The sequence below is a fragment of the Simochromis diagramma genome, unplaced genomic scaffold (genome assembly GCF_900408965.1).
Source record: "Simochromis diagramma unplaced genomic scaffold, fSimDia1.1 OVJJ01000816.1, whole genome shotgun sequence".
Lineage (NCBI taxonomy): Eukaryota > Metazoa > Chordata > Actinopteri > Cichliformes > Cichlidae > Simochromis > Simochromis diagramma.
In genome coordinates, this window is record NW_024386908.1 from 8595102 (window position 1) to 8609280 (window position 14179).

At 38.2% G+C, this 14179-nt stretch overlaps 1 protein-coding gene across 14 annotated transcripts in view; it reads right to left on the minus strand.

The window, feature by feature from the left end:
- Window positions 1-352: 352 nt before the first annotated feature.
- The window catches only part of LOC120735704 (ELKS/Rab6-interacting/CAST family member 1-like), a 158916-nt gene continuing 145089 nt past the window's right edge, over window positions 353-14179 (minus strand). For all 14 annotated transcript variants that reach the window (XM_040035275.1, XM_040035262.1, XM_040035266.1 and 11 more), the window contains one exon: window positions 353-2352. In XM_040035275.1, the coding sequence (XP_039891209.1) occupies window positions 2215-2352 (138 nt within the window). In that variant the 3' untranslated portion in view covers window positions 353-2214. The remainder of the gene's footprint in view (window positions 2353-14179) is intronic.

The window sequence follows — 14179 nt, forward strand, 5'->3', positions numbered from 1 at the left end:
TGTCTGTCTGTAGTGTGGTTATATAAAATATATGAGAAAGACAGAACTTTAAGAAATTAATATAGCCACTACAGTGACCATCAAAACGATGAAAAAATATTGCCGTAAACAGTTTATTTTGCGACACCACGAAACAAACGATAGCGTAAAATGAAACGATAGACGTTTTTATATCGTCATCCGATATATATCGTTATATCGAACAGCCCTAGAACACAGGATACTTTTTACATTTGATTAAAATTGATCAGGGGGCACAATCAAGCAGCGTTTTCTTCGTTTCACTTGTCACATATCCCAGAGAATCTGACAGCGAACAAACCAGAGAAAATAACAGGCATGACATGAGAAATAAAGATAAATCCATATTTTATTACATTCTCTCTCATTCTGATTTTTAATCCACAAGAAATTTAAAGTGAGTCCCAGTCATCATCACCCCCAGTGACAAACATTATCAGTATAAAACAGACAACAAATACTGAACTTACAACACACTCAGATCTGCTGGGGTCCCCTCTTAAAACACAACCACAAAAAAAAAGACATCTGAGGAACCTTCAACCCAAAGCAGTGTGAGATTTCAGGTATCTTTGAAATGAAGCTTCTCGTTTGCACCCCTGTGACTTTAAGCTTTTTAAAACGCTGCTCAGGTGCCAACAAACAAAAGCTGTTTTTTCCTTTTTTCTCATGAGCGTCCCCAGTCAGATTTGAGAGCGTAATGTGAATCTGTGTCTTTAGATTTTGTGTCCACCAGGTGTTTCTTACCAGGAAGCAGCGCTAAACAGTTCCCGTCATGGCCTCATCACTCAATACAGTATAAGGGATGGGGGAAAAAGAAGGAAATTTTGCTTCAAGCTGAAACAATTTGAACCTCTAGTGCTCACTGCCGTAAAAGTTTAAATCATGCTAAGGCTGTCAGCGCTGTGGGAGACATGCAGTGTCATTTCCACTGTAGACAACAAGAACAAGAAACTGAGTCTGAGAAAACATTCCCGGTGGACACAAAGCCTTCTGTAGGTGCAATACACGTTCCCAATAACAGTGTCCAAGGAAAAAAAAAAAGACTTTGACGCATTACCATATGCTAGCATACCAACCAACAGATGACGACACTTTCAGTTAAACAAGATTAGTGTTTAATATATATTACCAAAAGCAAAAAAATATATATAACATTTACTTTATATTTTCTCCCCTCCCAAAACAAAGAAAAAAAGACGTTTCACTAAAGGTAAATGAGTAAAGTTCAGACTTGACACCTCATGTTAACGCTAAAGGGATTGTCATAAAAGGGGTTTTCTTATCTGAACCTAATTTTGGCATGGGCGCCATAAATGAAGGAGACGTGTGATTTTCTGTGGTGAAACAGAAAGTCAGACCATCCATGCCAGTGTGTCTTCATAAAGGGAGTTTTGCGAGTTATTTACTGTAGTTTGTACCTTTCATCCATAATGGGAAACAATAGATTAAAGTGTCATGTTACCCCTGACGAAAGTTGTGTATGTGTTAATTAAACCGCTCCCTTTACAATTTACACAACTATCTAGAGAATACTGCTGAAAGAAACTGCATGTTAGGACATTTCATCAGACAAAAACAAAGAAAGTGGAAAAAAAAAGGAACCTAAAAATTACAAAGATAGCAGCAAATGATGTAAAGAGCCAAAGGCAGTTGAAATAAACATATTTTTGAATCTGAACTAATACAATAATGTGGCAACAGCGTGTAAGAACCTAGCAAGCTCAGCTTATGTTCAACTTTTTGTTAAGGTTTGAAAATACTTTTTGCCCCAAGTCATGAATACAAATCCTCCCATTGAATCCCAGGACATGGGAAGCTCGCTATAAGGTGTCGCGTATGGCCAGTGCAGTGAGGGCTCTTTCTGTGTTGGGGTAGTAATGTAAATAAATGTAGATTACCAATTATTTCTAGCTGACTTGCATGCTGATATAGTGCTCTAAACAGAAAATTAAAGCAACTAAAGCCCAGTTTTCAGTAATAATTTGATTTTTTGTCTTAGTTCCCCTTTTCTTTGAAGGCTGGGAACGTATTCCTATTCATGTGCAGCACTAATTTTATTTGTGCATCGGGGAATTATGGGGCCAAGCTGTGTTAAATGTTTGCCTTCTGACTTTACATACGACTAAATGTTTGAATGTAAGCTTTTTTAAAAAAAAAATCTTTTTCTGCCAGTGTGTGTGCATTAGTGTGTCAGCAGCTGTCCTCCAAGGCGTTGACAACTTGCTCTAAAATGTCAGGGCATCGGTCGGCGATCTGCTGCAGGACTTGATTGGCGTACTCCTGGAGCTCCGCCCCCTCCCTCTCGCACAGTGCTAACTCCGCCTCCAACTGAGGAAAAAAAGGCCGGAAAGAGAGAGGAGAAAATTTAGACTTTTTTTTAAAGCCAAAAAAAAGAAATACTTTCATGAAAAAACGTTCATATTAACTATCTCTCTGATGGTGTTCAGGTCTGTAGGATAAATATGCAGCCAGTTCGTTTAGCTCAGAGTAAAAACTAACAGGGTGCCACTTCCTGGATTGAAAAATCAAAACAAGGCTAAGTGCCAAAAACTGCAGTTCCACAAATATCCACTAGAAGTTGTGTCCAAAACACAGAATGCCCCCCCCCCCCCCAAAATCACAAATTGCTGTCTGTGCAAAACTGACTTCTGGTGCTGCAGAAGTCTCAGCTACTCATTTCAGGCCATACTGCATGAAGGTTTTTTTCTTCTGACGTCATGTGAACATAGCTAAAGGTTTGTCCATGACAATCTGTTAGCATCTGTTAGCTGAGCTTCACCTCAGCTAATGTTATTCACTGAACTGAAAAGGTGTGAAGTTAGTATCTTGTTATCTGACCAATAATACAGCTGGCTCTGTAGATAGTTGTCCTAACAGTCTGTTGAGCTTTTGAGTCAAATTGTGATATTTTATTTCTAATTCAGCACTAAAAAACATCTTAAAGTGCACAACTATACAACCTATACACAGAACTTGCTAGCATAAAATGCTAGCTTAGCATTTCACCTTCTCGTGTAAATAAATAAATAATTTAGCTCCCAGACAGTCAAAATGCCCCCCCCCCCCCCTAAACACACAAACAAACAAAAAAGAATAAAAATGGGAATTACAAAGCACTGGGTGAAGTTTTTATGCTTGCTATATCTACTTTTTACCAAAAACAAACAGCTAGCTTTAAATGAGAGCAACAAATTTATTTTCCATTAGATGTATTATTTCTAAACAATCAATAACATCTGACTTCTTGGTTGGTTATAATGATTTGACAATTCTAGAGATAACACAAATGTGATATGCTGATAAACTATTAAACTGAACAAGAATCAGGGTAGCTGTTTACACCTATATCTTGCTAAGCTAACTAGCAGGTGGTTATGTCTAAGAAGAACACCAACTATTCTGTTAGTATTTTGACTGATGAGAAGCAAAAAACAGTCCAATGGATGATCACTGAGCAGGGTTTAGGACACACAAACAAACACACACACACACACACACACGCATCAGACTTCAATCTTAAACACCAAATTGTAGTTCTTTCTGTTCGGACAGAGTGGAAAATTTCTCTGAGAGAGCGCTGATATTATTATCTTTGGCTGCAGTTGGGCTGAGACGTCAAACCTAACTGACTTAATGACCAATACATCTGTATCAATACGAGAGCCGCTGAAACGGCCATGTAACACAAGCCCACATTTATGTTTGTCTGTGTCTGTGTGTGAGTATATGTGTGTGTGAGGCCTGGGTCAAATATTGGCTAATATTCCCTTGTTAAGTCTTAACCTCTTCCCTCTGCTCTCATCTGTTATCCAGAAAATCTCAGTGGTATTTTATATCACAGTGGCTTTATTCTTTATGTGTAAAACTGATGCAAGTAATAACACTATTAATGATTAATGATAATCTATCTAATAAATTACTTGGAAAAGGAAGTCATTATCCATATATCATGCTGTTATATTAATTATTGGAAATAGGCCACAGTTGTGTATAAAGGCACAATGAAAGTGCTAATCAAAGACACTATCAAGTTGCATTTTGGAAAATGCAAGATGTGCATCAGGGAATTTTGTTTAAATACTTGGACCAGAAAGACAACGAGCTGAACGTTTTACCACAGTTTTGAAACTCCTTTTGTTTAGCATGCAAGTCCCCAACTTTCAGGAAGTTAAAATGTAAACTGCTGAAATGTCATCGAGGATGTTAAAAAACAAAACAAACCCTCTTTTAATATGAATCCAAGTTTGTATTGAATCTTATTAGTTGTAGATCCATCCATTTTCCCTGGTGGAGCCTATGACATTAGTGGTTACTTCTCAGTCACAGAAACAGAAAACCATTCATGCCAGCAATGAAACTATAGCTCATCATCTTATTCCTTTGCTTCTGTTTTTAGGGGTCACCACAGAAGATAATCTGTCATCATCACATCCTTTCCCCAGTATCCTTGTTTGTCACACCAACCCTCCTCTGCATGTGCTTCTTCGCTATAATCACGAACCCTCTCTGTAGTTTTCCTCTTGCCTGGCAACCCCAGCTTTAACATCCTTTATACGATATAGCCACTATCCCACCTCTGCTGTTGTCCAAACCATCTCAGCCTTGCCTCTCAACCTGAGTTGTCCCTTTGATATGCTTATTTCTCATCCTGTCCCTCTTTGTCACTCAATAAAAAAACCTAGTATCTTCAACGCTGCCACCAGCTCTGCCTCCTGGCTTTTTGCTTCAAACCATACATCACAGCAGGTCTCACCACCATCTTGTAAACCTTGCCTTTCAGTCCTGCTGCTATCCATCTGTCACAAATCACCCCTGACACTTGTCTCCACCCACTCCACCCTGTCTGCACTCTCTTCTTTACCTCTTTTGTGCACTGTCTGTTGCTTTGTATGGCTGACTTCACATATTTACACTCACCTGCCTTCACTACCTCTACTCCTTGCATCTTTACTGTTGCACCTGCCTCTCTTTCATTCACACACATGTATTCTTCTCTCGCTTCTACTGAATTTCATTCCTCATTTGTCCAGGCTGTCTTCTACCTGTTCCCTACTATCACTGCATCTTATCTACTTTCACTTAACTGCAGTGGATGGAAAAAAAACCCACACAGACACAAGGAGAACATGCAAAACTCCAAGTCGGAAACCAGAAGCTGAGAGGAAACCAAGCTACCTAAACTAAAACATACGATTTTGTAGAGCCAAAAAGAAAGTCTGACAGGCAAAGAATTAATATAATGGGAGAAGATAATCAAAGTAATATGCAAGAAGAGAATGGGACAGAAATGGAGAGACTGAGCAAGTTTGGTTCAAATTGGCATATTCGGAAAGCCCCATTAGTTTCAGACAGCAGGGAACAACCCCCCCACAGCAAAAACAACAATAAAAAAATTAATGACTTATTTAGTCTTTCCAGGTGATGTAAGCAGAAAACAGATGCTTTGCAAAACAACAACTTTGGAGGTCTATGGAATAATTTTGACACGTTCGTTTAGGCCTCTGATGAATCACGGTTGCGTGGAAGTGATGAGCTGTCAAACAGTGATGATTTTTGAGCACATAGTCCAACTTTTATCACTTATCTCTCTTTCTGTTCTATCTGCCCTCATTATCTGCACTTTGATTTTTTTTATCATTTCCACTGATTTGCTGTCCTCATTCTTACTCTGGCCAATGTCCTTGCACACTCGTGTTAGAAGAATCAGAAAGCCCCGCTACACTTTTCTACACTGATGGTGTTTGCAGGTGATTTAGCTTAACGGCCTTGCATTTTAGTTGCAATCACCCAGAAAAACACAGCAGTAAAGATAAGAGTGTAAGACAACTGAGAAGAGATAAATAGTTTAGTATCTGTCTGCTGCATCTGCTTTCTGACTCAGGCAACCTTGACCTACACCGGAGGAAAAAAGACTTCAAAAAGTGCCTAAAAATCTGAAATTAATGGGTTAAACACAACTTAAAAACAGGATGACGATAAAAAAAACAAAAAAAACAAGAGCCATGCTATTATGAGAATATGTTATAGCACAATCCTCATGTGTTTTTAGGCATAAAATTGATCAGCAATGTCTTGAGGAAATAAAAAAAGCATGTTGGCTACCACCTCAATCATCTTACTTAACGAACACCAGAACCGCTGTAATAATTTGCACATTTAGTTTTATAAATTCAATGCCTCTTGTGTCCATAAGAACATATCACATCATGCAGAACAGTCAACTCTGTGGTCATTGGCAGCTTTTATTTAAAACCAGCTTTCGGAAAATTTTGATGTGTGCAGTCTGGAGCTTGTTTTTAAAATTTAGTCTGTCTTTATTGGACTGGTGATTTAACAGAAAACATTGCAATGCTGCAACATTTGTTACACCTCAGTTTAGAAAATCGTCTGTTCCTTAATTTTTGGGTTTGTGACTAATTACAATAACCAGCGTCTTCTTACACTCTATCCGAAATTGTATGCACAATTTTTACAAGGGCATACATTTTTTGTCGTAGGCTACCTCTTCTGCTCAACATTGATTGATCCGGTTAGGCACAGCTCTGTCAAAATATCTGTCCAAAATGTGGACATCTACAACAGGGGTGTCAAACTCCAGGCCTTGAGGGCCAGTGCCCTGCAGGTTTTAGATCTCACCCTGAGTCAACACACCTGAATCACATGATTAGTTCATTACCAGGCCTCTGGAGAACTTAAAGATATGTTGAGGAGGTAAATTAGCCATTTAAGTCAGCGGTGTTGGATCAAGGACACATCTAAAACCTGGAGGACACCGACCCTCGACGCCTGGAGTTTGACACCTGTGATCTACAATGTAAGAGCAGTTTCTCCTATGATATACCATAGACCTGTGGAGTGATTGTTTGGTCCTCTTATTATAGGTCCTGGCAAACCTCACTGCAAGTTGTGCAGTGTTGTGCATGCTGTGCCGTGAAGCAGAGAAAACAGATGACTGGAGAGAGGTGATGGCCTACGACACCAAGAGAGCCTCCAACTGCCAGTCCACCCTCAGCCATTTGACTTTAACAACTTACATGGCTATAGGGTGGGCAACGATTCACAAAGATGTCCTGACATGTCCCACTAGAGGTTAAATACCTGGGACTCCTCGCCAGCTTTTAAAACTATAGAAGGCTTTCGAGAGGTCTTAAAGAGGTTCTTTAAGAGGTCATCTTAAAGAACCTAAAAGAAATCCAGTTGCCTTTGAGTCAAGCACTATCGTGAGATGGATGATTGAGGATATAGCTACTAATTAATAAAGTTTAATTATATTAACAGATTTATAATTAAGGTCCCTGGTACACTAGCTAATAGGGTCGATGTCATTGATAACCCACGCTGCCTATTGGCAAAAGTCATATAGGATAGGTTATTTAAGTCACTTTAGCCTGTCTAGAGTTGCTGCTTCCTCTGCAAGCTGCTTTGCAACCTACGTCTGCATGTTTCTTCTTTTCATTGTGTCTCAATCATGTTCAGATTTTTGTGATGTCTGCTCTGTTCAGTACCAAAGGTCTAACCGCTTTTCTCTGCATAGAACAAAACTGTACTGCCAAATGTAAATTGCTGCACATGGAATAACAATCATCTTTTAGACCAAAGTGGCCCTGACTGAAATTATTTCGTGACCGACTGTAAGGAAATCTCTAATATGATCCCCTTTTTCAGTAATGAAAACAAAAACCAATGTGATGACCTTGATTCCCCTCTTGCTTCCCCCCTTTTTTCATGCCTGCAAGTATAATGGTCTCCATTAAAAAGCTGAGTTGCAACATTCTTAAATTGTTACAATTAACCTAGGGAGAAAAATATTCTCATAACTGATATCATGACTGATATGATGAATGATGGCCAGAACTAGAAAAACAAAACGCAGCTTTCTTTAGAAAATGATCAAAATTTAATACTCGGTAGGGGAAGAAAAAGTCTCTTTGTTGCCAAGCAATAGACTTCCTCTCTTGCTACACATAATCCAAAAGTCGTTAATGACCCAAAGAAATTAAATATAAACAGTTTCCAGGTATGAGGTACTAGCTTGGATGTTTTGGTTGTAAGCTCCCATGGATCGTGTCTCATGCAATCACAGTGTGTGGTCAGAGAGAAATGCAGACGAAATAATGAAAGTGGGAAAAATTTGCCAGATTCATGACTCTTGTAACTGCGTGCGTGTTTGTGTGTGAGTGTGTGTATGCACATGCATGTATGTGTGTGTTTATAAGTGTAGGTGTTGGTGAATTGGTGTGTGATCCAGTGGTTTGGGTTTTGACATGCCAGGTGTGTGTGTGAGTGCACAGCGTGAGGCTAAAGCAAACGCTGTAAGCTTGAGGTCTGATTTATGGAGTGGCAGAGAGGATTGTGGGAAACGGAGAGGTAGACAAGGTAGACAGAGGTACACGTAAGATGTGTGTTTGTGCAATAGAGAGAGAGTTTGACGAAGATGATTTTTACTGCAGCCATTAAAGCTCCATTATGGTGATGGATTACTATCTATCATGCACACGCACACACACAGAAGCGCACACGCTGGTTATCAGCATGAGAATCAGAGTGAGGTACGGTGTGTGCACACTGACCCTTTGACACACACTGCAAAGGAATGCTTATATTTTCTAAAGAAACCGTAGAGATAGCGTGCTGAGATTAACGGAGAGAGAGAAACGATCAAACAGCAAAAGGCAAAAAGACAGAAGAACAAATATATAACTAGAATGCATTAGTATCTGTAAGCAGAACAACTGCCTGCTGCAGACACACCAGCATCTTCTGCTTTGTTACTACAGTTTTTAAGTTAGAGATGATTATGAGGCCAGAAGTCTATGGATGCAGCTTGTAAACTAAGCTCGACTTGGTGTTACCCGATAACTTCTAACTAGATCGTCTCAATTAAGAACTCCACTTCATTCCGGGGAGTTCAAAAGAACTATACATATAGTACAATCGTATCTAGAGCCAGTTTTTGTTATTTGTTCCCTTTTTTTGACGTTATTGTGTCAGGAACTGGTAGTTTACTGACATTAGTGATCAACAGTCTTAATTTCATAATAGAGGGGCTAAGATGGAGAAAGCAAAAACTATTCAATTTCTTTTCATTGACTTTCTGGGTAAATTCAACACAGATCCTTCACATAAAAATCAGTTGAAAAATCGAGGGTAGAGAAAGGCCGATGTACAATCCAATTAGTGCTTAATATAGTAAAAAACAACAACAAACAGAGCAGTTAAAACAAAAAGAAAAATACCGTGCTTAACACATTTATTAGATCTCCACCCAGTCTAAGGCTTATGCCACAGCTGCCTTAAATTAACAGCATTGGTGATTACCAAAACCTATTTTTAATGTTTTTGTAATGGTTAATCCATCATATTTTAATGCAAAAATATAATTATTGTTGTTTTCCATCAATTTTCATTTATTTTTATACAAAAAAAGCTGAAAAAAATTGTAAATTTTATTTTTTTCTGTGGTTTAGCTGTTGATTGTTATGCTTGATTAATTTAATTTAATTTAATTTAAATAATTTCTGACTTCTCAGAGACATCCAGTGTGCCAGCTCAAATCTGGGTATAAAAATGTAAATGTAGCTTTTTAAAATAAAACTAATTTATAGTTTTAAATTAGTTTATGACAGATTTCTAAAATATTTGAGTTTTCTTGTTTTTATAACAGCTGATCTAACAAATGTGTTAACCTCTGTATATTTTTTATATTTTTATATCGTACAGTTCTGTATATTTCTTTCTTTTTTTGCAGATATTGGATGTCTAGGACTGGCAGGACATTTAGAGCTATAAAACAAAAGTAGAAAGTTCATTCTTAACAGTTTGCTGATAAAGTGTAACAATAAAACACACAAACTGCAAGAACATTAACATGTTACAACTGACAGAAAAAAGTACAGCTGCAAAGAAAAGCAGGAAATGTTTAGGGTAAAAGGTGAAACTGTTGTTTTTGCATTAATGATATAATCTGCTTGAAACAACACTGGAGAGTGATCGGTGATGTCGGGATACAGAAAAAGGCTAGTGAGCAAATTTTTGCCTAATAATATCCCGCAAGAGCATAAATGCAGGAAGTAAAGATGCAATCACAGAAGGTTTATGGAGCTTCTCTGAGTGGTGCTACAGAAACTCCTTTATGAAGAACAGCAAAGGGATAAAGTATAACAGGCCTACACAGACGGTCATAATCCCTGTTGCTCTGCCCGTCTCTATTTAAACCATTATACTCTAACCGGCTTATACTGTATGTAGACTGCTTTAGAAGTTGGCTGCCTTTACTGCGCCAAGCCCAAAAGCACCAAAGTGTGTGTGTGCTTTCCTGCCCAGGCAGCTCAGCTAATAACACGAGCTAACAAGCTGCAGTGGGAATAGAGCTTGAGGACTTGTGCCTTAAACTGTTCCTTGAGGACTAAAACACTGCACCGTTCAAGCACCGCAGTTTTCTAAAGAAAAAAAATCATGGGAAGTGTTTTTCAGGCAATTCAGCATCACTTGGTAATTTTATTTTATTAGGTTATATAATCAGCCAAACTGACTACAGGAACATATTCATATTTACAAGCCCAGAGTGTGGGAGGAGTTTCTTGGGAGGGACACTCAAATCTGGGAGCCCTCAAACCTTCCGATAAAGGTGCTTTTGAATATATGTGTGGTAACTGTAACAGTGGGATACTTTTAAAGGGAACCAAACTTGCAGAGCGAGACCTAAAACCTTAATCGGCCCTAGAGGAGTAACTATATGTGGCTGGACTTACAACACTAATGGCTGCAGAAAAAAGCAGCAGAAACAGACTGCAGCATTAACTGTATATACTGTAGGTGTAACCTCCCAGAAGGCCAATCTGAAAAGATGGCAGTTTAATATAAAATAATCCACAGTTCTAAGGTTGTACAAGAATTTATTTATTTATTTATTCTTTGGTTTGATTTAGTTTTCTTGTTAAAATGAAAGTGCTACTTTACATGCAATGCAAAGGTGCAATAAAAATAAGCCTAGATGTTTTTAAAAAATGAATATGCTTTTAAAGAAGAAAGACACCAAGCAAGCTAAGGAGGGTCCAAAGCACTTTTCAAAAGCTGGGCAATTTATATTAATATATCTAAAAGCTTTATATTGAGCAGTTTCCCTCACTAGGACTGCGGCCAGGCAAAAATCTTAAAACAGAGCTGAGAAAAAGACGTGAAGAACCTGTGTGGTACTCACACTCGCTGTTTTTAAACCTATAGGTGCGCAATTTTTTAAATATATTACTTTAGTTTTAAATTAGTATTACAGCTCATAGCATGGCATACTGACTGACTCATCAAACTTACATCAAACACTTAAAAACTCCTAGGAAGTCAAGTTTTTTTTATTTATGATGTCAACATGTATCTGTAGTAATACACAAGGAAAAATATAAAGCCACATATCATTTTGAATGAGAACAAGTAAGAACTGAAGTAAGAGGAGGTGTGTGTTTTGAATGATTAAAAAAAAAAACTGTATAGCTATCAGTTAACACAGTTTTGAATTTTATCGACAAATTCTATCTTGGCACTCAATGCCATGCCGGAAAATCATCAATCATATTCCACTGTACAAAACTTCATTTACAATTCTTCCTTAAAAAAAAAACACACACACACAAACACACATATTTCTCTGCTTGCATAAAGCAGTGAAAGTATGACATCTGCACAAAATTAATTGTTCCACAGAAATCTGTGTAAAATGTTTTTATGGCTGTACTTAAATAAATTCCTGCAGCATGGCTATAGAGCATCAACAGGAAGCTGGTGAAGGAATAGCAGCACAAATACATTAAGCTGCACTTCGACAATAGCAGCCACTGTAAAAAAAAAAAGTAAATAAATAAATAAATAAACCCAAAATGCTTCAAATAGAAATAAAAAATCTTAGAGTAGAAAGCATTTTCTTTGCATATCTTGTTGTGTTTGAATTGACATCTTTGACCTTCACCTGCTGCTTCTTATCAAGAAAAAGGGGGAAGAAAGAAAAAGATAAAAGTGGAAAAGAGAGGTAGAGATCGAAGGCAGAGCTAAAATGGTGTAAGAGAGAGAAAGACAAAGGTGGTGGAGACTCAGCAAGGGTGAGTGACAATAGCAGAGTGTGGAGTGGGAAAAAATATTTCAAAGAACAGTGAAAAGTAAGAGAGGAGAGTAAAAAGACAGAAGAGGGAGGAGAAAGTGATAACCAAAGACAGGCGGAGATCAAGGGTAAAAGAAGTGAAAGACGGGAAATGACAAATGCATGTAAAAAGAGAACGACTGGTAAAGCCATTAAGACTGCATTCAATAAATCTGCATAAAAACCAGCAGCTTGTCTGTAATGACCGACGAAGGCCAATGTGTGTGTGTGACTGTGAAAAAGGTGCAGAGGACATGTGCATGTCTCACTGCGCCTCTTTTTAGCTGTATTTCTAAGTATATACTGTGCACTTTACTTACACTGTGAGGACATCAAAGTGTGTATGTTACACTGTGGAACTTCCCTGGTATGAAAACTTGGTTTAAGTCAAGTAATGGTTATGGTAATTTAGCATGAAATTAATGTGATGCATTGTCCTCTGAAGTCATGCATACACAGCTTCGTGTGTGTGTGTGTGTAATGATCGCTGAGGACCTCAGTGTCGTGTTTAGAGAAAAAACAATCATCCTCGAGCAGGAAGCAGAGCTGCCTAATGAAAGCTTAGAGAGACCCCAGACCACAATGCGACACAAATAGATGAGCCTTAATGTCTGCTCAGCTCCCAAACGTCTCCTCTCCACCCCTTCCTCCTCTCTCTCATCTACTACTCAACTCCCGTCTTACAACTTCATTTAAACACAGACAGATGCACTTTGATTTATAGCTAATTAATCAAAAAGCTCAGATGAAGGTGCAAGCAAAACAACTTCCCAAGTAAATGGAGATTTAAACCATCTACTTCAATCTAATCTAATCTAATCTTGCAGCAATCTAAATAACAATTCTGAGTTGTGAAACTCTCAAAGTTCAGCTTCTATCCTTCCACCATATATAGAGTCAAGTTGCAGTTTACACCCTATCCACCCAGACTTGAATAATAGCGTATGTAAAAGTTTATATGATTGAAACAAACAATGGCCAGGTTTACAGTGACAGTAACGGGTTTATTCTTTAGGCTGAGTGAGCAAAATTTAAAGAATCCACCTCTGGGCTTTTAAGAGAATTCATGAAAACAACAGCTTAAAAAATCTCCAGCCGCGACTGTTCGCTGGGGGCTGCACATTCACACTAAACTATTATGAAAGACAAAGCCAGAAAACAGAACGACAAGCAGACAGGAAAAGTAGTTACACTGGAAAACTATCACCACACCTACAGTCTACAAAGTACACTTTTAAAAAAAACTCACAGTGGATGTTCAAATTCAGCATAAACAGATACACATTCTCACAACTGGGCTATCACTGCCATTGTTGTACTGTAGTCACGCTCTGCATTATCAGTTGTGATGTTAAAGTTCCAGCTCAACCCTGTCCTGTTTTTCTATGTCCTGTCCATCAAAAGTCTTCCAATCAGTGACCTTAAAACCACGATGGGTCCTAAAGCAGACACATGTGGTCTGTGAAGAGGGCATCAATTTGCTACAGGGCATCAGGGTGTAGAACTGAAAAAACATGATAGTGTGCATTTGAAACCTAATTTGTACCTCTGAACAGACTTCAAAGTTTTAGTTAAAGAGCATTTTTTCCTTAACTTGTTATTATGAAATCTCCACTGAAATATCAGTGTTTAGATTGGTTGCCTATAAATCTTTCTTTTAGTGCTGCCACCGTGCTGGAATTTTCCCATGCTAAAGGGGAAGTATGTCAGCAACTGCACAAACAAACCCAGGTTAGCTGTATGTCTATTAGCCTATCTTCAGAAGGCAATGCCACAGTAATTTTCTCACATTTTCTTAATTTATGAGATTGCACACCCCTCAAAACTGTAGTTTCAAACCTTTTCTTGTTATCCAAGGAGTCAAATACTTGTAAATCACAATGTGCTGAACACGGCTTTCACCACAAGAGTCTAATAGTATAAGCAATATGTAAAAGTTCTTACCAGATGTTTGCTCCAGCGAACATCTTCTATGTCATAACCGCAAACCCCTCTGAAAGCCTACCGTGAAACCTGACGTGAACTTCC